Source organism: Calidris pugnax, unplaced genomic scaffold (genome assembly GCF_001431845.1).
Source record: "Calidris pugnax isolate Ruff unplaced genomic scaffold, ASM143184v1 scaffold269, whole genome shotgun sequence".
Classification (NCBI taxonomy): Eukaryota; Metazoa; Chordata; class Aves; order Charadriiformes; family Scolopacidae; genus Calidris; species Calidris pugnax.
Window position 1 is genome coordinate 1,188,361 of NW_015091347.1, and position 26,178 is coordinate 1,214,538.

The 26,178-nt window shown below is 47.7% G+C and overlaps 1 protein-coding gene across 2 annotated transcripts in view; it reads left to right on the forward strand.

The window, feature by feature from the left end:
- The first annotated feature begins 353 nt into the window (after positions 1–353).
- The window catches only part of KIRREL3 (kin of IRRE like 3 (Drosophila)), a 266,584-nt gene continuing 240,759 nt past the window's right edge, over positions 354–26,178 (forward strand). For both annotated transcript variants that reach the window (XM_014961052.1, XM_014961053.1), the window contains exon 1: positions 354–434. In XM_014961052.1, coding sequence (XP_014816538.1) covers positions 398–434 — 37 coding nt within the window. In that variant the 5' untranslated portion in view covers positions 354–397. The remainder of the gene's footprint in view (positions 435–26,178) is intronic.

Sequence of the window (26,178 nt, forward strand, 5' to 3'; positions counted from 1 at the left end):
AGCCCATGTATCAAAGGCAGGCTCGCTCTGTGAAGGGAATGCGCGTGCCCTCGGCGATATCACAGTGAATCATTTGCGAGCAACCCAAAGGCTGAAATATGTTTGCATAAACCATTTCTCAAAGAATGCTACATAAAGAATCAGTTCATAAATAACTAGGCTTGAGCGCGGAAAGTTCATAAACATCAGAGCCTGTTGAACAATTTCCTGCCAATAATTCACGATTGTGGGGTTTTATAGAGGGCAAAGGAAAAAAAAATATGCAGAATTCCCCTCCCTCCCTCCCACCTTCTAAATGAATTAAAAGAAGCTGGAGAATAATCTGTCCTCTTCCCAAAATGTATTTTTGGAGCAGACTTCCTCAATTCCCCTGCAAATATGAACTCCCCTCCAGGCGATGGCGCAGGATCCAGCTCTGTGGAGGAGAATTGTGAGTAAGTGGCATGAAGACAATTTGCTTGGACCGGGGAGGAAGATGTGCTCTGACAAGGATAGATGGAATGAGGTTGTTGCCAGAGAAAATCTCGAGGAATCGCGAGCCAAGTTGGGGGGGGAGCCTTGGACGCAACGAGCATGCAAATCTCCTTGTGTTTTTTGGTTTTGAAGCAGTAGAAGAGCAGGAGAAGGGGGAGGAGGTAGGGGGGAAATCCAAAGTAGCTTTGTCAAGTCTGACATTCCTTTTGCATCCAAAAGTGGGTATTGATTTTCCACCCATGACTGCTATAAATGAGAATTTCTGTGTCGCGGCTGAGGCCCGCGCTAGTAGTGTTTCTTATCTCCTTAAATATGATTACCTGCACTTCATGGTTTCATGGTTAAAATCGTAATGAACTTTGCCAGCCAAGTCAGTCCATCGTCTCGGGCACGTTTGTGTGCGTGATCAAATGAATTCTCTCGCTGGTTACTCACAGCTCTGTCTCCAGGCTACAGGTTTATTGACTTACTGCTAATTTTCTTGTCAGGATAATTCTTCCAATCAAGATTTAAAACAAACTGGGAGGTTACTAAAGTGCTGGAGATTAAACTCCTAATGCTTTTTGATTTGATTAAGATACCTCTGAGCGTGGGTATTTATTTTAGGGGGGCAGGAGAGGGAAGTAGACCAGGGGGGTGTGTGTACTCGATTTGGGTTTGGTGCAAAGCCTTTCTTGGAGGAACTGGGCTGTTTGTTTAGAGCAAATCCCTTCTTCCATGCCAGCATCTGCTGCTCTGTATTTGCTTACAGGAGAAACTTTAAAAAAAAAAAAAGAAAAGGAAAAGAAAAAAAAAAAAAGGAAAAAGAAAAAAAAAGGAAGAAAAAGAAAGAAAGAAATAGATTATTCCCTCTGCATCAACCTACAGGCGGCTGCTGGCTGCAATTTTCTTCAATTTCTTGCCGTGAAAAGCAAGACCGTTCATTTTGTAAGTGCTGCTTTTGTGTGTGACCTATATTTTGAAAACTGATGGGGTCACCACCTCTCTCCTCCCAACCTGTTGAACCAAAGAGTGTTTGAGATCTGGCCTAGATCGTATTTATCTCTGAGATTATTTAAAAAGCAAGGTAGCTATTACTAATAAGACAGTGTTCGTCTAGTGCTTTTTGATATTTTTTTTCCTCCTCCCCTTTACTCTCCTTTGTAAATGAAAATCCCAGCCTGGCTCCACCTGACCAAGAAAGAGCTTTCCTTCATGTCTCTGTCCTTCAAAGCTGATTTAGAAAGCGCGTAATCTTTCTCCATTCATCATCTCCTGACCCGCATTTTATTTCCCCCCCCCCCTGTTGGTTGCTATTAGGCTGGCTGGCAAGTTTAAGAAGGTGTCGTAGCTTGTCAGGTAGTTTTGAAGACAAGTATCTGTGCATATGGATACGGGCAATTTCGGCACTCGAGTTGTTTAATGACACATCTCATCCCCGTTTGATTGGAGGTTGAAACCGGTGCAGACAGAGCCAGGTGAGACCCAGCAGCCCAGATTCATCCACGTTCAGCACTTCTGGTCTTTATCGAGTTTGGGGTCTTTTTTCCCCATCAGAAATTCCTTTTTTAATTTTTTTTTTTTCTTCTCCTTTAATCTCAGTTTCTATTAAAAGTCTTCCCAGAGCTAATGTAATAAATTTAGATCCAAAGCCAGATGCATAGCAAAACTTTTGGCAGAGAATACTCTATCAGAAGACATTGCAAATGAAATATGCTTTCCCTTGGGGATTATTCTACAGTTTAATTTAATTTGATATTTCAAATTAAATTAATTCAAATGGTTATGCAGTTTCCAGGGAAAACAGACTTCATTTATGATGTTCTGCCACCAAATTGTTTTGCTCCTATCATATATCTTATATTGTTAACCAGGAATGATAAGTAGTGACAATGTAGGGGTTTTTTTCGTGCCCTTTGTTTTGCAATTCCTATCCTAAAGGGAAGGGAAACATTTCCTTGTGCAGGGGCTTCTCTGAATGGTTTGTCCAACATTTCCACTGAAACCTTTGTTTGGCTAAAAATTAGATTTTCATCAAAATGCGGTTTAAAAAAAAATAATGTGCTTGCTTTGAGCAGGTTTTGTTTTTATAGAACTCTTACTTCTTGCTGGTTTTCAATTTACAGATGAAAAAATAGTGATTCTTTGTGTGGGATTGAGATTTTCCTGTACAGGGCTTTATAACACAGGGAGGAGAGACACCAGGAAATAAGCACGGTCCGAGCTGGTTTGCTGGCTTATTCTTTTGGTTTGGGATTCTTAGTTTTTTCAGCAAGACGTAATTTTTATATATATTCTTTTATTTCAAGGGCACAATTGGAAAAATTTCTGCACTTTCCAACCAGGTACAGTTTTGGCCCTAGAGAGAGTGCAGGTGGTTGTGTTGCATTCGGAGGGGGGTCCATTACTTTTCATCCTTAATCTTCAGAAGGGAACTTGCTAAAAAAAATATAATCCAAATTCGAAACCTGAATAGTTCTGCTTCTGGTGTGCCCCCATCACATGGGATTCCTGATGCTGTAACAACCCTAAAACAACTGCTTCCCAAGACCTGTGTGGGCTCCCGTGGGATTTCTTACTCATCATCTTCTACCGCTTTTAAAGTGACTGATTTATTTAACGTGGCTTTTCTCCACTGGCTCTTATTATCCAGAGTCATCAAGGAACTTGCACCAAACTCTGAAGTACATTAAGACAAGGTAATTCAGGGAAGTATTTGCATCTAGAAATGTATGTAAGCACTTTCCTATCTGCTGGCCTGTAGAAAAGCCATTATTCTCGACAGGGGAAAAAAAATATTGGTAATATCACAAGAGGCTTTGGAAGAGAACATAAAACTAGTTTCATTTTCCAGTCAACTGAGATCTAATATTTCCTATACAAGATGTTTAGATGTTTTAGAAAAAGGAGCAATGTTTATTTGTCTAAAGCGACACAAACACAAAAGTTCTATATTGTGCTTGTGGCTCTTTTCCATTGTAAATGGTTTTGCAGGGAGAAATCGCTTTCTCATCCGTTGCAGCCAGTAGATTTAGAGAAATATAAATATTATCTAAAGAGAATGGAGCTGCTTCTACTACTGAATGCACAGGAAGAAAAAGAAATGTAGCATCCCTCCTGATGAGACCCTTGCTGTCACCCAACTTCTGGGGATTTATTTGCTTTGCCTGTCCTGGGACAAGGGTCCCAGCACAGTATTTCTTCTCAGGGATGTGTTTTGGGCCAGTCTGAACCCATTTCATTGAAGCAGTCTGTCAGCAGCAAAGGAACATTGGTCAAAACATATCCTACTTTTTCCCCCTTTTTCAAGTCTGGAAAGGATTTGTTCCAGCATAATGTGTATCCCTAAAGCACTTCAGGGAGCAGGAGATGCCCTTATAGTCTTATTCACAGCCTGGCAGCCAGACTGATGCTGCAAACTTCTGCTTTTTGAGCCAGGCCTGTTCCCCAGGCAGTTTTAGGTGTGATGGGAGACGAGTTTTTGCCCTGGAGAGCTCAGGGATGGACCAACTCGATGTGTGATGGGGATGCACCAGGCAGTTGTGGGGCTTGGAGTAAGAGTTGAACCTCTCCCATCCATTTTACAGGCTCATCCCTATCGCTGGAAGCGTTGGCACGTCTGACTGCACTTTGAAGGTTTTAAGTGTTGGGATTTTCATTCTTTTTTCAGTTTTTAACTCTTTTCGGTTTTTTTGTTGTTATTATTTGAAAGCTATTTTCTCCTCGGCGCTTCCACCGCAGCAAGGAAGGCAGCCAGGAATTCTTAACCTTGAAGCTTCAGTGCTTTGGTCCGATCGTGTGCTGCCAGTGGTTTTGGTGCAGAAACCCTGCTAGAGCTAAAGTGGCTCTTTGGACGTAATTAGGGTAATCAGGGAAGCAAACCCCATCTGAATTAGCTCAAGTTTAATGGGGTGCAGAGCACGCCACAGCATCTGCTGCTCCGTTGCGTCTCACCGCTGCTGTTCCTCATGTGGAGACCTCCCAGCACAGATTTTGCTCTTCTCCTCTGGGTGGTTTATATTGTAATCCATCTTCCCTCCCTCCAAAACTCTCTCTGCCCTGTTCTGCACCCGGGAGGCTGAGCCCATCCTTGCCTGAGTGTGTGCAGGAGGAGAGGACCAGGCAGGTGTGGAAAGCCTCTCTGATGGGCGTGGAGCTTGGTTTCTTCTCCTTTTGTCTTGGTTTCTTCTCCTTTTGTCTTGGTTTCTCCTCCTTGCAAAGCCTTTCTCCAACAGTGAGGTCTTGCGCAGGCCTGTGGTCTCAGGGGCCACGTTTGCAGGGTCAAGCCTTAGGAAAGGAATTGCTGTCAGAGGTCCCTGTTACCCAGCACTCCTGCTGCGAGCAGATGTGCCCATCATCTGTTCTGCTGCCGTGTGAGGGAAAAAACAGGTGCTGGAAATTAAAAAGTGCAAACGACTGCAGGAAGATGCCCTTCTTCAGTCAACCCTGATCCTCCACCCCATTCCTTTCCTTTTACCCCTTTAGAAAGTTTCTCAAGACATAATACCCTTTACTTTTGTATATATATTTTTTTTAATATTTTTTTTTCTGCAGCAGTGTTTTGTCTCTCAGCAAAGTCATCGTGTCAGAAAAGAGATTGCTTGAGCCTGAGTCTGCTTTTGGCTGGTTCATTTTCCCTGTGTGCCTGAGCAGCATCCGTGAGCAGGCGGCGGCGAGGGGCTGGAGCCCTCCCCGGGTCACCGTGCCGGGCAGCTCGGCAGAGCTGATGCTCATCAGCAAGGAGGAACAGATGAGAGGGCTGTGTTTGGGGGTTTGTAGATGGGAAATTGAGTCACGGGCTGCTGGAGGGTTTGCTCAAGGTTATACAAGCCAAACTCAAGGTGAGGGGAGGTAGCCGTTATCTGGAAATAGCAGAAAAACTGGTATTTATGGGCTATGGGTATCCCAGGGGTGAGCATCTCTGCTCCAGAGGATGGACTGGAGTAGGTGTCCCTGGGAAGAGCCATTCGGGTAAGGATATTGCTGCCTGACCTCGTGGTCCAACAGCCCATGGCGCCTTCTTTCCCATCTTGGTTGTGATACAGACTTTCCCTCCTTGCTCTTGAGTTGAATTGAATCATGTGTTGCTGGGGGTGCCTGCTCTGCTCCTGAACGAGCTCTTTGCTACTGAGGTTAATGACCACTGAAGGAAAAGCCTTCAGCCCAGGGTGATAAAAAGGATTTGTCCTGAGCACCTTTGAGTGAGGCGAAGCCAATAGGAAAGGCACGTGTGTGTGCTCAGGTCCTTGGAGGAGGTTGAGATGCTGCGTGGGTGGCTGTGGGGACTGGTGTCTCTCGTGCTGCATCAAACCCTGCCCTGAGTTGGGGTCCCATCACCCTGACCTCAGCAGCAGCCACTCTTCTTGCTTAAGTACATCAGCTAAAACCTGTGATTTAGGACTCCGTTTCAATGCGGCTTCAAAAGTCCTTTGGGGCTGAGGCTGCTGCCCTTAAGATAGTTTAGGAGTTATTGATGGAATAACCTTTGGGGACCAAGTCTTGCCTTTCACAGAGGCGAGGGAGAAATTGTTGTTTAAATAACCCCCCGGGGACTGGAACTGGTGGTGACCCAGAAACAGTTTATTTTTTTTATTGCTTTCCATATCTTCCGCAGGGTAAAGCTGTCTCTGGTGAAGGAAAACCAGGTTGTTACTGGGGAATAAGCAAATTAGCAGACGAGGGCAAAAGCTTAACAGAGGCAAGCATCCAGGAGGCAGGAGCTGCAGCAGCTGAACACCACTTGCGCCCCATCTCCTTTCTTTTGCTTTTAACGTCCCACCGATCCGAAGCCCTTTCCCCAAATAATGTCTTGATCGTTGAATTTTTCGTACCATTGTTTCAGTAACTCGGGGTCAAAGGGGATGTAGACTCTTAGCCAGATGGTAATTCTAGTTTCGGCTGATGAGATGTTTGGTTGAAGCCAAACGAATTTCCTCATCCACTGAAAGATGTTCTCAAGAGCTTTATTCTTCTTTATCACGTTAGCCACCGTGTGGTTGCTGACTGGCCAGGCAGGTGTCTCCCAGCCAGGTACCTGCTAAAAGCCCCAAGTGGTGGAGATGTGAGTGAGAGGGGAAAAATATAGAATCATAGAATCATAGAATTATTCAGGTTGGAAGACACCCTTGGGATCATCGAGTCCAACCATCCACCCTACTCTACGAAGTCCTCCCCTACACCATGTCCCTCAGTACCCCATCTAAACGTCCCTTAAACACAGCCAGGGATCGTGACTCAGCCCCCTCCCTGGGCAGCCTATTCCAATGCCCGACCACTCTCACTGTGAAAAATTCCTTCCTAATGTTCAGTCTAACCCTACCCTGTTGGAGCTTGAAGCCGTTCCCTCTCGTTCTGTCATTAATTACCTGTGAGAAGAGACTAGCACCAATCTCTCTACAAAGTCCTTTCAAGTAGTTATAGAGAGTGATGAGATCTCCCCTCAGCCTCCTCTTCCTCATACTAAACAGTCCCAAACTCTCATTTACCCATCCCTTGACCTAAGTAGAGGTTGTCACCATCTCTAATTATTGCGGGGTTGAACTTGGGGTTGCATTGAATTTGGGGACACCAATATTGTCCCTTAGCCTCCATGCCAAGACATTCATTGTTGGTTTGTGGGTGCTACTCATCACCCCTGGGATGTACCGACCCCGCCGGTAGCTTGGCCATCATAAAGGGGTTTGTTCACTTGGTTTGTTAATTGGATTCTGCACTGAAGGGCGCTGATTCGGCTCCACGTAACAACCTCCTCCAGCTGAAATCATCAGCGTGGAGTCCACCCCAGGCCATCAGTACTAAAAGCACAAGCCGTAGCTTGGCGGGCTCCAGGAGAAACCTTGTCATATCCTATCAGTATGAGCCCTCACACTCTCCTGAGCACCAGCCACGAGCAGAAAACGTGACAAATGCAGTCGTAGCACAGATGTAGGGAATAAACAAGCCTTTGCCCACATTATTGGACTGCTAATGAGGAGAGACCCAGCAACCGCCCAGCCATCTAATTTCTCTTGGCTACTATTACAGCCGGTCAGGAATTGCACGAGGCACGATATTTTCTGGCACAAAACAGTTCAGGGAGAGAGATGCTTCCAATGGGAAAATGGCCAATTCTCCCTTTCCCCCCCCCTTTTTAATATTGGAAATCTCCTTCGGACCACACATTTTCTGGTGAAAGACAAAAGGACAATCCCATCTGCTTGACTGGATGGAGCTCCCAAATTTCTCAGCACGTCCTGTGACTGCGGCATTGTCTCCAGCAGTGTGCCAAACCTCTGTGGAATGGGAAGCAGGAGAGATTCGATCCCTACCCTGCAGTCCCCAAATCAGGCACTTCACGATCAAGCCCGGGCAATTTGGGGTATTTTTTAGAGTGACCTCTCCTCAGTTTAACCAGAGTTGTCGTGCCACGGAGCTGAATTCACTGCTGGCCCTTCCAAAACTTGAACAACAGCTCTGGCCACCTGGAAGGTTGTCCTCCTTGCTCTGTCACATTGTAGAATCAAAGATGTCCCATTCTGCAAACCAGCCACAGCCCCCAAGCTTTGCTTGTGCTCCTGGCACCGGTGGTGTTGCCCGGAGATCTATTGCTCGCCCAGCGGTGTCTCGACTCACAAACTAATTAAAGTTCACGTCACACCAGGAAGATGCAAAATGTTCTCTGAGTGCTAGATGTTATTATTTTAAGCTTCCCTTCTTTTTCCTGAGGCGCAGCAACTCCCTGAATCCCAGCTGGCACACCACATCCAGCCACAAAACACCGCTAATTGGGTGTTTCTCCTGTTGACCTCATTTCTCAAGCAGACTTTGGCTGGGTTTATTTCCGTGGTTTTTTAGGAGGTTTGTTGTTGTTTTTTTTTTTGCCAAGAGGGCTCAGAAACTAGATAAACAGAAACCAGCCACTTGATGAGTGTCATGGCCAACCCTTGGTTACGTCTGCCCTGTTTGAGGGTATGAAAATGCTGCTCTTCCCCCACCATCATCCTTTTGAAACGTGCAAGGAGATAAGGGGTAGAGGGAGGTGGGAAGGAAGGGATCAAGGGTGGAGTGATGTTTTTGGAAGAGTTTTCATTTGGAAGACGCCTCAGATTGAGACTGTTGCTCCTTCCCGTCAGAAAGGTGTCATTGGGTCTACTATCCCGAAGATGTTTTACTGCCACAAGATTTAGGCATCTTTTGTTGCCAATTCCCCTTCAAAAGATAAGGTGACTTATGCTATTAATGATGTAAAGCTCAGCCAGTCTCTCCAGGTACAACTCCTGCCGCCTGACGAACGCACTGAGTTCATTAGAGCCAGTTTTGTTCAAGTCTCCCCGAACTGGTTCACCTCCCAGAGAATCGAGTAGCATCCCATTAATTGCTTAATTGACTGGCATTATTGGGAAGGTGCCTCCTCCAGCAATGGCTCGGTGTCACCTTGCGGAGGTGGCAGGTGGAAACTTCTCCCTGATGTTCTCGAGGTGGCTCCTTTTCTTCCTTTGTGATCGTATTTATGAAAACATATTTTATTCTGTGCCTTGGATTCTGCCCCATCTGCCTTCCCCTGCATTAATCAATTGTGCTGTTTCCCCCGTAGCGTTCATTACCTCCTTAAAAATGAATGCGGAGAGAAAACACAATTAGATGCTGCTTTGGTTAAATAATACCTTGAAAAAACCAGAACAATGGCTTTAAAAATAAGGAGAGAGTGAAGATCGCACAGTTTGAACTAATGATGGAAATTACCTCGGGTTAAGTTGGATTTTAAATCAGAGGTTTGGGGGGGATTTTATTTTTTCTTTTCTTTCCAGTGAATTATGACAAATACAGAGGCCTGCTGGATGGATGATTAGATTTTTTTTTTTCTCTCCCATCCGCATTGAAAAATGAAATATTTCTGTAATATTAAATCCGTCAAATTGATCAAAGTGCAGTGTCAAAAAATGTTGTAAGCGCTTCTTCTCATCCAATCCCCTCAGCGGCTGCAAACCAGAGACCTTTTCATATCCCTTTCTGGAGGTTACCTCTGCTGAAAGAGCCTGTGCAAGAAATGAGTCTGCATTTCTCCATCTAATTCCCATCGTAGGGACTCACAAAGGGCTGCGGATTTGGCACATGAAACTAAAAGATGTGGTGCTCAGCTTTGTGGTTTTGTATCTACATGTGTCCATAATCTGCCCTAATACCATCCTTTCCCTTCAGCCTAATGGTGGGGTCAGGATTAGGGTGGGTATAGCCAGAAAACGGGGTGATAAAAGGAAGTTTCTACATCTCTGGTTCAGCTTTATTAGTAAATATGGGGAGATTTATTGGTATTTCTCATCCTCTTTTGTTTTTCTTTTCTCGCGGAATCACACAGAATCTTCATGGTTGGAAGGGACCTTTGAGTTCATCGAGTCCAATCACACACACAAAAAAGAAAAAGCAACAAACAAACAAAAAACCCACAGACACAACTCAACAATATCAGGCACTGGAGCATGCCCTGAAGTGCCACATCTACACGTTTCTTAAATCTGTCCAGGGATGGTGACTCCACCACCTCCCTGGGCAGGCTGTTCCAGTGCGTGACCACCCTCTCAGTAGAGTCATTCTTCCCAATATCTAATCTAAACCTCCCCTGCCCCAACTTCAGACCATTTCCTCTGCTCCTGTCATGATTCCCTTGGGAGAAGTGGCCAACCCCCACCTTTCTACACCCTCCTTTCAGGGAGTTGGAGAGGGCAAGGAGGTCTCCCCTCAGCCTCCTCTTCTCCAAACTAAACACGCCCAGTTCCCTCAGCCTCTTCTCATAGGACTTGTTCTCCAGACCCCTCACCAGCTTGGTGGCTCTCCTCTGGACACGCTCCAGCACCTCAATGTCCTTCCTGTAGTGAGGGGCCCTCTGCTTGCTCTCTCCTGAGAACAAAAAACCCAAATAAACCAAAACCCCCCACATATTTGGTAATTTTTTCAGGAAGCTGAGAGAGAGCGTACTCAAACATTTGGAGAGGTGGTAATCTTGGGGTGTTACTCGGTGGGATAAATGCAAAGCGCGTCCAGAAAAGAAAGGTCTTTTTTTGAAAAGATATAAGGGTTGGTTTTTTTTGAAAGCTGTCAATGAGGAAAAACTGAGAAGGTTGGGGGTTGCTAATCTAGAAAATAAGGGATGGTCTCCATCAAGGAAAGAGGTTGTTGTAGGGGAGATGCCAAACAGTTGTCTTCTATTCAGAGCAATTAGATGAGAAGAAATCAGCTTGATTTTGTCAAGAAAGATTGATGTTGGCTACAGATGGGAGAAAAAAAAACCTTCTGCTGGGGTGGTGGAGCATGAGGATGGGTTATTTGGGGTGTTATGGACCCCACATCCCTTTTATTTCTATAAAGCCACGTTCACAAGCTTGCGCCAGCTACTTCTATGACTATAAGTTCTGCACCCTTCGACAGGAAACTTTGGTTGTCTCCAAAGAAAAACACCAGGAAATAAAAAGAGGGGCTTTTTCATATGTTTGCATATCGGGGGAGTGTGTTTGCTTAAACACATTCTTGTGGCTGGATAGAGATGGGCTCAGAACTTCCCGAAAATGTGCAAAGGGCATCAAGTTTTCCTTTGTCTTGTGATGAACAGCCAGTGCTTTCTGCATGCCAAGTAAGGAGTGAAAAGTTGCTATTCTCTTACCGAGCTGTTTTACTGCTTTGTGCCTCAGTGTCCCTCAGCTTCCTCTGTGTGCGTGTTTGAGATCAAAAGAGGAAAATCTCCGCTCTCCCAGACATTGATTACTTTGCTTTAGGAGCTCTTTGTGCTATCGACTAACCCTCGCAAGGCAAAAATGAGCATTTTTTCCTTAGTTACACAAATGGGGAAACAGGTGTAAGAGAGATGAAGTCATTTTTCAGAAAGTCACTGCCAGAAATGAGAGAAAGTTGGAGCCTTCCCCGTGAATGTCTCTATGTTCTGGTTGACCCAGAGGAGGGTCTCAAACAACCCTACAGAACTGCAGCAAAGAGATGGATTGCTGCAACTCTGCCGCTTACCAAATTAGAAACAATTTAAGGATTTAAGGATTAAGTACCATTAATTACTGCCCAACAAATGCTGAACTACAATGGAGCACTTGTGAAAATGGAGAGAGAAGTTCTGCGTGAATACTAAATGGCTTCATTAATGCTCGGTGCAATTTCATTGAGTGATAAATTAATTCACTTGCTGCTCCAGGAATCACTGAGCAGGACCGTGGGCACACGTGATGAAGGCAGAGCAGGAGCTCAGATTCCCCTTGCCTGTGCTGAACAAGTCATGCAGGAGTGGGACAACCCAGAGCAAGGCAAGGACTAAAGGAAAAGTGAGGAAATTGGTTTACTGGGTGAGGAAATTGGTTTACTGGGTGAGGAAAAACCAAAAATGCAGCTCCACCTGATCTAAAAAACAGTAGTGGTTTTGGAGGTCAGGATGAGAGCAGGGGGGATCAAGGTTGTTGTCTTTCTCCTGCATCTGGAGATGCAGGAGATGCTGCTGCACCCTCCTGCTGATGGTGGGCCAGCTGAACATCAGCCCTGACGTGCTGGGATGTTCCTTGTCTTTCTGTTCCCTCTTTCCTTTCCACCACAGCCGTAACCATGAGGCTGAATAGACCTTTCCAGCCCATTGATTTCCTTTGGCCTCTGGCTCCATGGCTCATGCTGGATGGTCTTCCCGTCAGGTACCAGGATGAGCGGAGCTTGGACTTTGTATCCTCTTTATCTAATGGTGAGCTCAGCTTATGGTGAGTTTATGGTGAGCTCTTGCAAAGCTTGGAGCATCCTGGGGCCTGGAGAAGACTTTGTGCTTCCAAAATCTGGGGGAGCCAGGTCTGGTTTCCAACCCAGCAAAGCAGTGACAGCTCGAAACTGGACTCTGCTTCCCCAGCAGCAATTTCCCCCCGAAGAAGCGGAGAAGGAGGGGAGGGAGCAGCATGCAGCCAGGATGGTTTGCAGTGAGTAATTTCAGTTTCTCCTCTGGCTGTCATGGCATGACAGCCGCCCGGGCAGAGCCTCGCTGCCTCCCTTTAGTACGTGTTACCTGGAGTTCAGCATTGGTTTTCTGTCCCTCAAGACTTTTTAGCCTTCCGTTGTGTTGCAGCCTTATTGATTGCTCACCCGGCCGTGGCCTGGAGCTGGTATTAGGTGCGAACAAAGCGCTGGCCCCAACAGGCCCACGATACAGGGCAGGATGCTCTGAGATTTGTTTCACCTCCAGTCTGGTTTTAGCTCTTTTCTGTGTTGCCTTCTGTACCTTGCCCTGTGCCTCGCTCTTCCCCAGCAAATTTGCAGTGGCTGGAGAGGTTGGGTGGTTTTGTGGCTCAGCGTGGGTCCTTTTTTACCCCCACGGTTTAGGGTCCCTCAGCTCATTTGGTTTGTGGTCTCACTGCTTCAAGGCAATGAGTGGGAAATGGCAGAGAGACTTTGTCCCCCCCTGCCAAAGGGAGATGTAATAATGAGGACACATGCAGAGGTCTGTTTCTGCCCCACATGTGGCACTGTAGCTCTCCACCTCCCTCTGCCTCTTTTTTTCCCCAGCCCCTCCAAGATAGCCCATCTTGAGGGGACCAGGGTTTGTCTCTTGTTGTCATGAGACATTCCGACCCTTTTCTTGGCATAGCCTTCAAGATATAATCCACATGTGCCAGATCTGATTTGGTCAAGAGTGATGGGTGTCCAGGACGCCTGAGTAGAAGGATGCAGGTGATGTGGCATCTTCTCTCCACTCTTCAAGCTAGGCAGGTCTTCTCTGTCATGGTAGTGTGATGCTCTTCCTGAGCACACTTCATAGTCCTACATGGCTCCTGGTCCAGCCCTGGCTCACATCTGGGCAGCTCAGAAACGAGAGGGGCAGAACTACTTGCCCACGAAGACGTGTTCCAGATTGGCCATTAAAGAACCGAGGAAGAATATCTAATTAACAACCCTAATGCTAGCAACGTGCAGAACCCAGACCAAAGTTTTCCTAGTGTAATGAGCTGATATAAAAGCAGCCAGAGGGAGACATCGTCAGCTTTATTGGGCTGGCAAACCCAGGCAATAGAGCTGTGCATTCTTGAGTGCCATCTTCTGGCACCTTGTATGTGAACCAGTTGCACGTGTGTGTGTCTGGAGCACTCTGGAAACGCAGAGCCACTGCCAGGCACAAGGAGCAAAGCAGATTTTGTGCTTTTTCCAGTGCATCCTTGAAAGATACACAGGAAACAGCCACTTCTTTTTGCATCCTGCCATCCCTTTGACTGTGGAGAACCTTTGCCAGCATGAGGAGCCACACATCTGCCAGTCGGCCGCTGTGTGTAGTTGGTGTGGGCTCCCCGTGCCAGCTTGGGAAGCATCTGTTTACTGGTTTATTTATCCCCTCTGCAATCACCACGGGAGGATAATCTCAGCGACATGCCACATCTCGTTTACAGCCAGCCCCTGAAAAGTTAGAAGTGCAAGTTGTGGGCTGGGGAGGAGGCGGGGGGAGACGTGGAGTCACACACGCTGGGGACAGAAAGGGGAGTTGGGGAAATGTGTAAAATATTAAACGACATCGTGGCAAGACACAGACAGGGGTAGAACAATAATTAAAGTAAACAGCACATCAAAAGCCTGGCTAAAACTCCCATTTAAATTGCAAGTCAATGCAGAAACAGCTCATGTAGCCATGTATAAATGTGTTTCCAGGAACCTTTTAAGAATATTAACGATGATGGAAGGAGAACAGCAGTGATTCAGACTTTATGGTATGTGACAATCCAGGAGGCCACCAGACTCGTGCTTGGCTGTTGGCATAAGGAAGCTGATGAGAGCTTGCATCTTGCCAGAAGAGCAGGTTTCTTTCCAGGGAGACTTCAGGAGAGAGAGATCCTGAAGTGAGCAAGGATGGAGCCTCTTCTCTTGCCAGGGATGTGCACAGTTTTCCTTCAGTCCCAGGGCTCCACAGTGGGCCCACACCCCTGTGAATCAGGTGGCAGGGACTTCCATGATTTTGTTGCCCACAGCCAAGTCCCTGGTTTTACCTTGCTGTCTGCTTCCCCAGGCCTTACCCTAATTAGATTTAAAATTAAAAAAATGAAAATTAGTTTTAAGTGACCAGGTCAGGTCCTCGTGAGTTCTTGCTTGGGATCTTCCAGCATGTCACCATCAGCACCCCTTTACTTGCTCCTGGTGAGGATTCCTGCTCTGTTTCTAGTCCGGTGCAGGCTTCCTCCCCATAGAATCATAGAATCATAGAATTGCGTTTCCTCCCCATAGAATCATAGAATAATAGAATTGTCCAGGCCGGAAGGGATCTCCAAAGGGCATCTAGTCCGACCCCCCCACAGTCAGCAGGGACACCCCCAACTAGACCAGGTTGCCCAGGGCCTTGTTTTCGCTCTCCTTGAATATCTCCAGGGATGGGGCCTCAACCCCCTCCCTGGGCAACCTGTTCCAGTGCTCCACCACCCTCACAGTAAAGAACTTTCTCCTCATCTCCAATCTAAATCTGTTCCCCTCCAGCTTAAAGCCATTGCCCCTCGTCCTGTCACTACAGGTCTTTGTAAACAGGCTCTCCCCAGCCTTCCTGTAGGCCCCCTTCAGGTACTGGAAGGCCACTGTTAGGCCTCCCATCTATCATCCCCACTCCTAGATAGAGCAGAAGACCCGGAGCGTAATTAGAAAACTCGGGTCAGGACTGAGGCCGTGCAAAACAAGCTGAGCAGCTTCATCGCTCCTTCCCTGCCACGGGAGATGACACAGCACCTTCCTCCCCGGCTCTGCTCGCCGTCAGCAGAACAGCACCGTTTGAATTAAGGGCCAGAAATCAGTGTCAGATTTGTCCTGACTCCCGCGTTGAACACCTTTGGGCTATAGAGCAAATCTCTTAATTATTCCCCGTGCCATTTGCCCTCGCCTGTACAATAGCTCTGTCCTTGGGGAGGACGAATTCTCCTTAGTCCTGATAATACTGTGATTTACAGAGGATTTCCTCCCCTGGCCTTCGGGGCATGGTGTTACCTAATGGAAGCAATTAAAAAGCGTTGGGAAGTGACCCCCTGAAAGTTCAGGCAGCTTCAGATGAAATAGGGGAATTAAAAGGCAGATGCGGAAAGACACCGGTTCCTGCGATTGCCTTCCCCCCGCGCCGCAGTGGGTACGGGTGGTTGGAAGGGGGTGTCCCGGGAAGGGGATGGAGCGTGAGAGGCTGAAGAGGAAAATTACAGGTGGATTATTTTTTTTTCCACTTGACTGTGTATTTTCCTAAGAGGCTTTTTGGATATTTCAAGCTTGGCAGGTCCTTCCTGGGAGACCGCATGAAGGTTTAACTTCCCACAAAGTTTAATTTTCCAGTTTAGGTTTCCAGACTTTCTGGTTTTCTCATAGCAGTAGCAAGCCCTTTTGCATCCTTCTGTGCTGCAGCTCCTAAGCCGCTGTGTAAAGGAAAGCATAAACCCCTGCTTTCTTTATGGGGAAACTGAGGCATGCCATGGGGGGAACAAGTCTAAAGGGGACGGTGCCCAAGCCCAGGGTCTCCCAGGCTGGGCAGGGAGTCCTGCTGCTTTCTCAGCAAGAAACACAGTCAGCAGCAGCACTGACAGCTGGGATGAGCCTCACCATGGCCTTACCCTTGAAATAGCCCTACTGCTGGCAGAGACCTCCATCTCCAGAGCCAGATGGACCTAACAACTTCCAAGTGCGATTGCCTTCAAAATATTCCCACTCACTCCTGGGCAATTCTCAGCCTTGGCAGCCCTGTGGCATTTTGTCCCTGTCAAAGTGATGACGGCTGCACTGGAGCCAAGGGTCATCAAGGCAGGGCCTGACCTTCCTTTCAGGAGGGTCTGGGGACACCGTCCATCAGCAACCATGTAGAGCAACCCACATTGAAGGGTTGTTGGTCCCATCTCCTAAGAACCAGTATTACCTGGACCAAAGATGTTTACCGCTCCAGCAAGACCATCTCAAATGCAAGTGGGATCCCCAGCAATGGGTTGGACCCACTCACAAGCTACCCCAAAATATCACTGGGGCAAACATTGGGAGGGGGCTGCAAACCTCCTCCCTCCCCCACTTCAGCTGGAGGGGCAGGGGACTGAAGTGAGACCTCAGGGCTTTTTGGGGTGACCAGGCTTTGTGGGGTCAGGAAAACAAGAAAGCGATTTTTTTTACTACCTTAGCCAAACTTCTTGCCCCTCAATAGAGAAAAGCACAATTTTATTTTGGAAATAGCTAGCTCTAAACATAATCAATTTTCTCTGGTGCCTAGGTGAAAATTCAATACCACATGAAGCCCTTTCTCAAAGCGATCGTAGGTTTAGTGAGGGCAGGATTTCCCTTTTTCCCCCCCTTGCACATCGAGTGGCTGAAAGCCTCCTGTCAGGATTTTCCCGGCATGCAGATGTTGTTTTGACCTAGATGCTTAAGCATTCGTTTACTGCTGAAGTTTTGCGTTTAGAGGTCTTAAGAGTTTGTATCGTGGGCTGTCTGGAAAGCTCTGAAAGGGAAAAAAAAATACCGAGGGCAGCTCACGAGTGACGGAGGAAAACCGATTTGACGTTATTATGCCTCCGTTTATTGGCAGCCCACAATGAGATGTAAAGAAATGTCAAAAAATCCCATGTGCACATTGCTTTGGTTCAGGAAAAAATTGCTGTTTGCCTCTGCCCGGAGGCTACGAGTCACTCTGCTAATGCAGAAGGCACTAAAATGACCCCTTTGTTTTTCTTATGATCACTTCTGATAGCGCGCTCTGCCAGAGATATCATATCTTTGATCTCTCAGTGCTGATGTTAAGTCTCTCTTGAGTTCAGTAGCATCTCCTTGAGATTAATACTTCATGGCATTCTCAGCACCAAGCTGTCTTAACCCATACATCACAAGATGTCACGCTTCGCACTCGCCTCCTGCCTCAATGACTTCACGCTGGCACAATAAATAACCCTTGGCCAGCTCTGCTCTCCCCCGTTCCTTGTGTACAGAGAGTTTAACAAGGAACATGGAAACTCTCTGGAAGCAAGGAGGGAAGGGATGCTCTGGCAGCCACAGCGGGGGTGAGGAAGGACCTGCTTCCCTCTGGGGAGGGAGGAGGCTGCCAAAATTTTGCAAGGGTTAGTCGTCTTTCCTCTCCCAGGAGGAGGGAGGGAAGATGCGCGGTGGTTTCTCTGCAACACCTTATAGGGAGTGACAAAGCAGTGTACCCCTAGGGTACCCATCTGCCGGCTAGCTCGTTTCACATCCTCTCCGTTAGGCAAATGAGTTGGGAAAATCACTTTCTCCTTCAGCTTTTACTTTGGCGCCTGCTTTTTCGCTCGCTTGCTTGCTTTCCAAGGGCTGGGAGTGTAGATCGGGCTCCTTTTGCAGGACGGGCAAGGTGTAAAAACCACCTTCCCTCTTGTTTTGTGAGGTGAGTGAAGCGGGTTGTCAAACCACGGTGCTGCAACCCTGCAAGAGGACCACAAAACTCAGATGGGGCTGACTTTCAGAGCTGTCTGAAACCCTCTGCGTCACCCTGACCCAGTGGGCAAAGCCTTGCCCTGGGGGGGAAAAAGGCATTTTAAGAGGACTTGAAAGATGATGTCCATCAGAGGTTGGGTTTTTAGAGGTGAACATCCAGACTCATCAGTTGAAGTGCCTGATGTTAGCAGGTACCGGCGATGCAGAGCGGGGTCCAGGTTGCTATGGTCCTGCTGCTCTTGAGATTGAAACAAGGTCATGTTCGTGCTGTAACCAGAGAGCAATGGAAGTCCCAGTCGTGGAGATGCTTCAATATGAGCTTCGGGAAGGGTACCCAGGGGATGCAAGCTGTGGTTGTATGTGCAGTTTGGGGTAAAGAGGACTTTGCAAGAATTTTTTCCGTTGACCTGGGGCCTATAATTTATTTCTTCAACATTTACATTGCTTTAGTGGTGCTGCGGGAGTATAACACACTGTTCAGTGACTGTGTTTTCAGGGAGTGGAGAGTTGCAAAAGAACCTTGGACTCTGCTCCTTCTATCTCAGAGATACTCTGCAAACTCAAGATCCCCCGTTAACTCTCACCCACGCAGCCTCCCTCCTCTCCCTTGCTGCATTCGGTGAGGAGGAATTGAACCTGAAGGACTTCAGGGGGGCAGCGAGGTGGATTGAGTCCTGGCTGTGTGACAGGACTCAGAGGGTTCTAGTTAATGGAGCAGGGTCAAGTTGGAGGCCTGGGACCAGTGGTGTCCCTCAGGGGTCAATACTTGGCCCAGTCCTGTTCAACATATTCATAAATGACCTGGACGAGGGAACAGAGTGGATCCTCAGCAATTTTGCTGATGATACCAAATTAGGAGAGCCCCCAGAGGGCTGTGCCACTATCCAGCACAACCTGAACAGGCTGGAGAGCTGGGCAGAGAAGAACCTAATGAGGTTCAACAAGGACAAATGTAGGGTCCTTCACCTGGGGAGGAAGAACCCCAGGCACCAATACAGGTTAGGGATGGATCTTCTGGGAAACACTACTGAGGAGAAAGGTCTGGGAGTCCTGGTAGATAGCACACTTTCCATGTGCCAGCCATGTGCCCAATGTTGCCAAGAGGCCAATGGAATCCTGGGCTGCATAGGGAAGAGTGTGGCCAGGAGGTCGAGGGAGGTCATTCTCCCCCTCTGCTCTGCACTGGGGAGGCCACAACTGGAATCCTGTGTCCAGTTCTGGGCTCCCCAGTTCAAGAGGGACAGGGAACTGCTGGAGAGAGTCGAGTGTAGGGCAACAAAGATGATTAAGGGATTGGAGCACCTCCTTTAGGAGGAAAGGCTCAAGGAGCTGGGCCTCTTTAGCCTGGACAAGCGAAGACTGAGGGGAGACCTTATTTATGTTTATAAGTATCTAAAGGGTGAGTTGAAGGATGTTGGAGCCGGACTCTTTTCAGTGGTTTCCAGTGATAGGACAAGGGGCAACGGACACAAGCTAGAACATGGGAAGTTCCACTCAAATATGAGGAAAAAACTTCTTTATGGTGAGGGTGACGGAGCACTGGAACAGGTCATGGAGTCTCCTTCTCTGGAGATCTTCAAGCCCCGCCTGGATGCCGTCCTGAGTGATGTGCTCTGGGCATTCCTGCTTTAGCAGGGGAGTTGGACCAGATGATCTCTAGGGGTCCCTTCCAACTCTGACAATTCTGTGATTGCGTGACTTACCCAAGCATTGCATGGATGCTCTCGCCTGGGAGTGCTGCGGGCGCGACGGTGCATCTCACCACGTCTCACGTGCTGCCCTGTGCCATGGGATGCGCTGGGGAGAGGACTCGGTCACCGACCGTCCTCAAGTCCCCAGCCCGAGAAAGTGGCCGGTGTCGTTACTGAGGGGAAAAAAAATCCTTCGTCTCCCTCACCACTGATTTTCTGGAGATAATTGAAAGGAAGAAGTGAAGTCTCAGGGGAAGGAGTGAAAACCCTGGTGGTAGATATTGCTAAAATGAGGTGTCCTGCAGTTTGTGACCCTCCTGTTTGCAGACAGACAGGCTGTGCATCCCCTCCTGCTGTGCAGGGACCCTCCAAGGTGTCAGTCCCAGCTCCACTATTGACAAAGGGGCTGTTTCCTCTCATTTCTTCTATAATCTTGTCTTTTAAAGCACGTTAAAGGCTCAGAGCACCCCCTGCTCAGAGCCAGAAGGTACCTGGCCCAAAGAGCACCAATAAATTGATGGAAGGAGGGATGCTTTCCCCAAAGAAGAGGTGATGAGGGCATGCTGCAAGGCTTTATCTCCAAAAAAAAAGGAGCTGAATGGCTTGGGTTGAGTTTATTACTGGCTGGATCAGCCATTCCGGTGTGGAAATCCAGGTGCAAAACAGACTGGGCTGAATCTCAGCTGCTCAGGCTCCTACTAACCCACAAACACCCTTGTGCTGCTAAACCTACCTCTAATGAGAGCGTGATGCTAATGGGGTCCAGCAGGCTTGGGAGCACAGGCAACACGTGTGCCTCGCAGGCTGGGTGGCTGCTAACGAGAAAGGACGATGTAATTAGAGAAACCCCCTTCTTTTCTTTATTTTTTTTTTTTTCCCCACCAGGCTTTGGGAAAAAGGGTTTCATTTGTTTTACGTTCTGTCACAACAGGTTAGAGTATTAGCAATCACGGTTCACTGCCATCTGTATTTGTTCCATTTGTGGCATTTATGATGGCTATCCACATTAATTATTTCACTGCTAAAGTCCCTTCTAATTTCAGAACACTGTTATTTCTAAGAAAGATGGATATTAAATATGCCACACATCAGCACGGGGTGGCATTACACCATGCTATTAAGTTCTGATGCGAAGGCTTGGCAAAAAATAACTTTGCTATTTGTAATCACCGTGAAGTGTTTTAGTGTTGCAGCTTGGAATAAGAAATAAAGATGATGACAGGAACTGATTTCTTATTAGGACGCGGTGCAGGAGTTTACATAAATCAGGAAGGAAATAACGAAGTAACCCTTGGCTGGCCAGAGCCCCGCGGGTACCTGTTGGTTGGGGTCTGATAGGGACTGCTTTGAGGGCTTTGAGGCTTTGAGGGCATCTCCACCCAGCACCAAGGTCCTTTATCTGCCCAGGGAGGTGGTGAGACCCTGGCTGGGTGGAGGGAACCATCACTCCAGGAATTATAGAGCGACCCATCAATCCCAAGAAAGGAGCTGAACTCCCCAGGTGTTTCGGGGCTGGTGGATGATGTTGCAGAGACTCAGCAGGCCTCTTCCTTGGGCAGCAGGAGCTTGTCACACCATGTGGGGCTACATTTTGCATGCACAACATTTTTGCCCTCCCTAATGTTGCTTATGTTTTGAGGGGTTTTGGAGAACCACTGCATTCCCATGGCTTGCAGGTGCTACAACCCTGGTGAAGCCCCAGGACTTGTTGTAGACCACCCTTGAGGGCTTTTCCTGGGAAAGTGAAGGAGAGGGATTTTTTTCCCCATGAGGTGGCAACAGATACCCCCATCAGCCCTGTGTTTCTTAAGGATACGGTGTCTGTGCCCAATGGATGTGGTGGGACAGAGCCAGGTTGGGTGTGACTTGTAGCTGTGGCATCAAACATCCAATTCTGCAACAGCAGGCGGCGTGGCACGCTCTTGCTGGAGCTGCCCTTTAAATATGGTTTGATCCATGAAGACACCCTCTTGTTATCCTGCCAGGGAGGACGGACAGAGGTGATGAACCCACGTTTTGGGCAGTGGTGCTGAACCCTGGGTGAGTTTGGCTTCTGCCCAACGAGGCGTGGAGTTGAAGGGCACCTAAGAAGAGAGAGGGCAGAGCAGTTGTGCACATAAGTGCTTTGCAGGTTACTGGAGGTTGTGGCAACAACTGGGGATGGGGTTAGAGAGCAATTTGCCTTGGGTTGAGCCTAAGGAAAACTCTTTGTGATTTTCAGCAAACCAGTCAAAAAAAAAAAAAAAAAAGAAAGAGGTTGAGATCAAATGCAACGTTTTGCTCAACTCCCAGATGAAATATTCCCTCTTAGCAACGAGTGTTTGTGTTCAGGTTTCGCTAAGAGCGAGGGATAATTTGAAATGAAAAGTAAACTAAAGGGGGGAAAAAGCCCTCCTGTTATTTTTTCTTCAAGTGTCAAAACAAATTTCTCTAATTCCTTGGGGGTTTGGGTTTGTTTATTTTTGGCTGCTGTGGTTTTAGCTCCTCAAGCCGTGGAAAATTTGGCAAGGCTACGATGAGGCATCCCAGCATCTCCAGAGTTGTCTGTGCGTGGGAGAGGTGCTGCTGAGGGCAAGAATTTCAGCTGCATCCACTCGGGCATCTCAGGTCCAGGCTCTGATCCCAAGAGCTTCTTCAAACCATCCTGCTGCACCGGGTTGAGCAAGTCTTTCTGCCACAAACAGGTCCTCCAGTCCCGCTCTGCTTCGTGTCTCAGCTCCTAAGCAGCTCATGCTCAATACAGAAGGGTACACCAACCTTTCTCAACTGTTATTGTCTATTAATTAAATGCTAATTAATTATTAAAAGGGTATTTATTGAGATTTAACAAGTCTGCAGCTAAAAAAGAAGAAAAAAAACCTGGCGGTGACAGGTGTTACACTCCAGTAATGAGGTTCTTAATAATCAATTGGCATTTGTTTGACTTAGAATAACATTCTTATTAAATCTAAATCAACTCTTTACTTGAGACACTTAATTACATGTGGGTTTTTTTTTTTTCCTGCCGCCTTTCCTTGACGCGGTGGGAGTTCCCAGCCCGCGTCTCCAGGCGTAGACGGAGGAGGCTGTGCCTTAATAAATAGGAAAGGTGATGGTTATTCATCAAGAGTACCACTTAAGGAACGATTTCCCCGAGCTCCTATCCACATCGATGCTAACAGGAGCTTTAAGGGCTCTTTCACTTTTCATTAGGAAAGTTGGCACCTTGGGGAGGACTATTTCCCTGGTACCAACCCCACCTCCATCCCAGGGCGGCCACTGCCACTGAGCATCCTCCTGCCCCAGTTCAAGGGACCTGCCAACCTCACCTTTCACTCGGTTATTTATTAGAAATCACATTGAGCATTGGGAAAAGTTGCTCGTGCGGTGCTGGAAACCCACAGGAGGGAAAAAATAAAAATCCTTCCAAGCATTTGCTTGACCGTGGTGCCCTGTGGAGAAGCGAGAACTTCACAAAAAGCTGCGGCGATTGCTCTGGCTCAAGTTTTGTGTCGCTGATGCGAAGGCCAAAGTCTCCCTACTCCATTATCCAGACAGTTTGGTTCCTCCAGGGTCAGCACCATCTTTTAAAATGTCGTCGTTGGGTACATTTTTGCCTTGCAAGGAAATGGGAGGCCGGGCAGGGGAGCAACTGCTGGCTTTAATCGAAATTTAATTACTTCCCCTTCTAATGCGGCTTTTAAAAAGGAAACAAGGATCCCAACCGGGTGTTCTTTTAGCACAAACAACAACAGGGGGGGAAAAAAAGAAAAAGTAACCGACAGCAACAAACAATCTGTGCTATTAGAGGATCATTATTCTGATATTATTTATTCCAGACTTTTTGATACTCTCCAATGCTTGACTTCACAGGCTCATTTAGTTCCTTTCAAAAGCAAGGCAGCGCTGCAATTTGCCAGGAGAAAATGTGATAAACATTATCAAGGAGGGAAGGAAAAAACCCGTCAACTGGAGGGATAAACATATATCTATTTACGGGCCAGGGAGACGTGTGGGCGTAGAAGGAGTGGAGTTCAAGGCTTCAGAGCCATGGGGCAGAGCGCAGCACCCAGGGCAGAGGATCCAGAGGTTGAAATGATGGTTGTTTCAGCTGCCTCTCAAATGTCAAAGCACTTCCTTGCATCTTGCATGGGAAGACGGAGGAGGTTATGGATATTTTCCTCCATCTCCTTTGATGTGTTTGCAATTGTGGAACCCGACATCCATGGGATGTTCTCTGAGGCTCCCTTGGAGAAGTGCTGGGCACAGAGTGGTTGCTGTCAAGGGGGAAGTAATGCTGCAATCCCAATGCGTCCAACCCAAGGGGAAAAGCAGCATGGCCAGCAGGGTGAGGGGGAGGATTCTGACCCTCTCCTCCGCTCTGGGCAGATCCCCCTGCAGTGTTGTCTCCAGGTCTGGGGCCACCAACAGCAGAAGGGCATGGACCTGTTGGAGTGGAGATGCTGGGAGGGCTGGAGCCCCTCTGCTGGGAGGACAAGATGAGAGAGTTGGGGGGGTCAGCCTGGAGAAGAGAAGGCTCCGGGGAGACCTTGGAGCCCCTTCCAGACCCTAAACAGGCTCCAGGAGAGATGGGGAGGGACTCTGGATCAGGGAGGGGAGCCATAGGATGAGGGGGAAGGGTTTGACACTGAAAGAGGGGAGATGGAGCTGAGATGTGAGGAAGAACTTCTTTGCTGTGAGGGTGGTGAGAGCCTGGCCCAGGTTGCCCCAAGAAGCTGTGTCTGCCCCATCCCTGGAAGGGTTCAAGGGCAGGTTGGAGGGGGCTTGGAGCAACCTGGTTTGGTGGGAGGTGTCCCTGCCCAGGGCAGGGGGTGGAACTGGATGATCTTCAAGGTTCCTTCTAACTCTAACCACTCTGTGATCCTAGGACATATTATCTGTTACCCAGGTGTAAAATGTACTGTATTTCCCCCGGGCTGCAGAGAGGGATGCAAAAATGCATCAAGGCAGCAGTAGGTTAATGGGCCCCTTTTATACCCTGGCAAGAGAGTCAGGAGGTAGCTGATGTTTTGTGAGGTTGTCCAAAACCGAGAGAGTTGGGGGCTAACCCAGCTTCACAGGGGTCCAAATCAAGGAGAGGAATAAGCTGTTGTCTCCAGGAGTCTTGACCATCCCTGAAAACTTGGGAGTTCCTGGGTGTTGCTGCCAGAAAGCGTTAGATCATGGTATCATTAGATCACCGGGCTCTGCCTGAGTTATTTTGATAGTGAGAGCTGTTGCATCCAATTAGTTGTGTGGATTAAGAGAATCCCTTCTGAAGTTCAGTATCCCAGGAAAAAAAAAGGAAAAAAAAAAGAAAAAAGGAAAAGAAAAAAGCTTTAATAAACTGGTTTGGATGAAAAGCCAGTCTTCAAAAAGCCCAGTCACACGGGAATCTGTCAAGTCATCGTGTCAGTGCAGCCTGGATGAGAGTGCAGTCACCTTTGGGGGTAAAATGGGCACATTCTCTAAAGTTTAAGTCGAAGCAAAGTTGGTTAAAATTGCATTCTTTTCTAGTCCTGTTCTTTCTCTGGACACCTTCAAAACAACTTATTGCTGTGCTTTATTCCCCAATTCCAACCAGCAGCCAGAATGTGATTGCACTGATTTAGCTGAGGCAGCTTGGGGTAAAAAAGGGCAGATTTTGGCTCACAAGTATGGCTTGTGGAGGCCCCGGCAGGAAGATGCTGTGCTTGGGTACCACCGTTCTCCTTGAGCTTCCTAAAACCCCTCTGTGGATTTGAAGCAATCCATCCTCTTCCTCACCCCAGGCATCCTCACCTCCTCCAAGGCAGGGTTGCTTTGTCGGCTCAGACTAATAGCTCTTTATTGGGGTACAGCCTAATTTCTAGTGAAATTTGCCTTTCCTGGCCTTTTTATCTCTTCTCCTCCCTGGTGACACGTGGGCCAGCCCAGCGTGCTGGCGTATTGCAGTGTGACATCCCGGGGTGTGGGGTGGACAGGCGGACGGATGGCTTTTGACATGTCTCCTCCAGCAATTCCTCTTGAAAGGGAGTCTGAGAGGAAAAAAAAACCCACAACCCACCATAAATCATGCAATTCATTTATGGTCAAAAGGACCGTGATATTGAAAAATGAGCCTTGATGTTGCGAAATGATTGAAATGCGGGGAGATAATTTAACTACAGCTACCTTGTTCAAACAGCCCTTTTATGCTTGGTGCAGTGTGGGTTTATATAGACGAATATATTTTTCCTATATTTATTTTTCCTGCAAAGGGACGCACTGCCGCTTTCAAAGGCTCTTTTGGGATGGATGTAGCCTTTGTTGGATTATCTCTAACCGAGGTGGACCTGAACCCTCTCTCCTGGGATTTGCCTGAAGTTTGTAGGTTGCAAAGCTGCGTTGAGCCCTTGGTTTTCCACCTCACCTCGGTTTTCCATGGGAAGGGGGCTGGAGGCAAGCCCAGGGTGCTAAACCTCCCCCGTCGGAGCATCCTCACCTCCTTGTCATTGGAAAAATAAACCAAACCACTCTGTGCCTGCAAAATAACCCTCCTGGACTCTCTGTCTTACACCTATAAAGTTCCAGCTCTCCCCTGTGTGTTTTTATCTCGGCTCACGCAACAGCCGGTGGCACCAAGCTCTTGTACAGCGGCCAGATTTCCTGGGAGTGAATTAAAGGAGGGTTTCCTAAAAAAAAA